The sequence below is a fragment of the Rhipicephalus sanguineus genome, chromosome 3 (assembly GCF_013339695.2).
Source record: "Rhipicephalus sanguineus isolate Rsan-2018 chromosome 3, BIME_Rsan_1.4, whole genome shotgun sequence".
NCBI classification, from domain to species: Eukaryota; Metazoa; Arthropoda; class Arachnida; order Ixodida; family Ixodidae; genus Rhipicephalus; species Rhipicephalus sanguineus.
Genome location: NC_051178.1, coordinates 1,819,916 through 1,823,576, shown reverse-complemented (window position 1 = coordinate 1,823,576; position 3,661 = coordinate 1,819,916). Strand labels below are relative to the sequence as shown.

General features: G+C 60.7%; 1 protein-coding gene across 1 annotated transcript; it reads right to left on the bottom strand.

The window, feature by feature from the left end:
• Nucleotides 1–507: 507 nt before the first annotated feature.
• Nucleotides 508–1,590, bottom strand: LOC119388417 (uncharacterized). Its single transcript, XM_037656120.1, has one exon. The coding sequence runs from the start codon at nucleotides 1,588–1,590 to the stop codon at nucleotides 508–510; it is 1,083 nt and encodes a 360-aa protein (XP_037512048.1).
• Nucleotides 1,591–3,661: the final 2,071 nt, after the last annotated feature.

Below are 3,661 nucleotides of genomic sequence, written 5' to 3'. Positions count from 1 at the left end.
CGCAAACCAGCTCGGAGACGCCGATGGGAGCCCCGGGAAGAGTTTTCTTTTCTCTGTAAGGAGATCGAGTCCCTGGAATGGGTTCACCCCGAGATAGGGACGGTGGCTCCGTAGAGCAGTGCGGCTCTTGCGCTGTCCGGTGCGCTCCTGTCGGCCCTTGAAAATCCGAGTGAGGGAGTGTGATTTTCGTGCCGGACCGTACCCACATCCGCAGCAGGTCTCCAAGGTGAACAGCCTCTAGTCGATAGACCAATGTAGGTAAGGGAAGTCGGCAAAACGGATCCGTAACCTTGGGAAAAGGATTGGCTCTGAGGGCTGAGCCGGTCGGGCTGGGGTCCAGAAGCAGGAACGGCACTGCACCGGGACTGGGCGAGGCTCGCCGCCGTAAAAAGCGGTGCGGCCGAGCCCGGACCAGCGTCGGGACCTTCCTGTGGGAAGCCACAGCTGTGCATTTTCCGTGGGCTTCGCGCCTGAGGTTCTTGCTTCGGCCGGCAGAAAACAGCCAACTCAGAACTGGCACGGACCGGGGGAATCCGACTGTCTAATTAAAACAAAGCATTGCGAGGGCCGTTGATCGGTGCTGATGCAATGTGATTTCTGCCCAGTGCTCTGAATATCAAAGTGAAGAAATTCAAAAAAGCCTGTCTTTGTTTCCGCCTCTTCACACTGCGCCGACACGGTGCATTCGGTGCCTGTCGGTTCCGTCCCTCCTGGGTGGCGGCATCGGGCCGTCCATAGAATGAGCGTCTCGCGGCGTAGTTGCTGCCGCACCGCCCTGAATGGGAGCGGCAACGAGCGGTCATGGCCGTGAATAGCAGCTCGCTGCGCTAAGAAGTCCGCCACCTCGTTGCCAAACACTCCCGAATGGCCAGGCACGTCGAATACATGCAGAGGCACGGAGCGCGATAGACGGCGCAGCAGTACGCGTAAGTCGAGCACGTGCGGCTCGGCATTACGCTGTGACGCCAGGGCCTGAAGGAGCGAACGGCAGTCCGTGTAGAATGCCACGGGCAACGTATAGCGCACCGAGAGCGCGTGCAATACGGCCTCCCGGAAGGCAACAACCTCCGCGGTGTATGCGGACGTTGCACGAGTAAGCTTAAAGCGTCTGACGCCCAGGACACGGGTGGGATTCGCGAGTACGACGAACGCCGCGCCAGCCGATAGCGCAGAAAACGAGCCGTCAGTATAGACGTGTACGGCCGCGGCGTGGGAAGCAACGCGCGCCTGCGCACTAGTGAGGCGCATGAACGGCACTGCCGCCGGAACCGACGGATGGATAGTCGAGTGTTCGTGCGCGTCCGCCACCCAGGAGGGACGGAACCGACAGGCACCGAATGCACCGTGTCGGCGCAGTGTGAAGAGGCGGAACTCTGCATTCACGCGCTCTAGCTCGAGGTCGATGGGAGGCGCACGCATCAGCACCTGCAGTGCCGCCGTGCTGGTGGTGCGGTAAGCGCGCGTCAGGGCTAAAAGAGCGACGCGCTGTACCGTGATCAGACGTGCATGCAAGCGGCAGTATACGTGGTCCTCACTCCACCACACCGGACTCCCGTACGTGAGAGCCGGGAGAATGACCAGGCGGTACATTATGAGTTTGTGGGCAGGCCTAACATAACAGCGCTGCATTGCGAAAAAGGCCGCAACTCGAGAAGCCAGAAGGGCGACCTCTTGACGGAGGTAGTCAGCGTGATGGAAGAACGACAGCCGCCTGTCAAAGATGACCCCGAGGACTCGCAGGTGTTCCCTGAACTGGAGCGTCGGTTCGTCTGGAGCGAGGCGTACTACTGGATGTACGCGCTCCAACCCCCTACTCCGTGGGAGAACAAGACGCAGAAGGTCTTATCGCAGTTTAGGGATACCTTAACGTCGCGAGACCACCGGATGACACGGCGGAGTACGTCAGACGCCAGGTTGCCGAGCGCATCTCGGGAGGGCGCCGGTACCACAATGATGGTGTCGTCTGCGTAAGCTTGAACCAGGACGCCTGGCGGCATGCGCAATGACAGAAGGCTGTCGATAACTATATTCCACAGCAGTGGAGAGAGGGGAGACCCTTGAGGGCTGCCCAGCGTTGGGTTGGCCTCGACTTGTCCCGCGTGCGACTGTAGAAAAACGGAGCGACCCCCGAGGAAAGTGCGGAGAAGGTGATACAATCCGCTCGGGAGGGCCCGCTCTCGAAAGTAGCGGAGAACAAGCGGGTGCCAGACGCTATCAAACGCCCCATGAAAGTCAAGGGACATAAGTAGCGCAGGCATGCAGTTGGTCTTGAGGCGCGTCAGGTGTTCCTTCAACGCGTGAAGGGCGAGCAGGGAGCTGCGCCCTCTCGTGAGACCATACTGGCGCGGGTGCACCAGGCCTCGCTTTTCCAGGAAATACTGGAGTCTGCCGTTCAGCAAGCGCTCCAGCGTCTTACCGAAAACCGAGCTGACGCATATGGGCCTATACGAGGACGTGCGTTCCGGCGGGCGACCCGGCTTGTGTATGAAGGACACTCGCGCGCGACGCCAGCAGCGGGGAAAGTAACCCAGCGCGAGTGAGGCGTTAAAAAGCATAAGAAAAAAGCGCGGGTGGAACCGGAAGAGCGCCTTCAAGATGATAGGAGAAATGAGGTCGGGGCCAGACGCCGACTTGTTGGGCGTGTTCCGGAGCACGTCCACGACCTCCGTGTACGTGAACGGGACGTCCTCGTACTCAGACGTGTACGGCGCCGCTGCCAGCGCGCGCGTGTACGCGTGCGAGGTCTCGTCAGTAGAGGGATCGTCAACCGCGATCTGCGTACGAAGAAGCAACGCGGCCGACTCGAGGTGAGTCGACGTCTGAGTGCCATCCAGTGCAATCAACGACGGCAAACAGCGAAATTGATGGAGCCTGCCGAAAGCCTCCTTAAAAGGCTGGGAGAAAAACGAGGTGCGCACGCAGGACAACGTTTGTCCACGAACGTGCACTTCCCGCGCCTCTCTGATGTGCCTACGGAACTCCGCAAGCACCGACGTGTACTCCCGGCGGTATACGACGCGCATCTGGGGGTCTCTAGCACGTTGAAAGCGGCGACGCTTGGCGGCCACCGCGGCGCGCTCGATGGTCGGAGCGGGAGTGAACCACGGCTTGCTCGTGGGACGGGCCTTGACCGGCCGAAGGTGACGATGATATTGACGCGTAAACCTGACGTAGAACCCCTCGAGGACTCGATCGATCGCGTCTGAGGACGCGAGGGACGCGCCGGAAACCCTCTCAAACCACGGATCGCGCCGTAGCGCCTCAAGGAGCTGAAGGCGCGCATACGTCGTAAGACGTTTCCCCGGGGCCTGAGTACCACCCACGCGTACCTCGACCAGCCGGTGCTCCGAATAAGTGGTGTCATCAGTGACCAGCCACTCGTAACCGGTGGAGAGGACCGAAGGCGTCGCAAACGTGAGGTCGATCCAGCTGGCCGAGTACGGGGTTTCGAACGTGGGGAGTGAGAGGGCGTCGTTGAGCGTCATTCCCCCCAGTCAAACTCCCCGCCTGACACTGTCCTCGGAACAGGTCGCGCAGGCCCGACCGGCACAACCCCGAAGGGAGACCGGGGGCCCATCGCTTGGCGCTAGAAGCGTGGACAACTCATTGGTCCGCTTCCCGCTCCACCGAGTAAGTAAAGAAACGATGAGAGTAGTGGTAT

Coding starts and splice junctions, on each gene's coding strand:
- LOC119388417 (XM_037656120.1), bottom strand. CDS start 1,590: ATGTACCGCCTGGTCATTCTCCCGGCTCTCACGTACGGGAGTCCGGTG.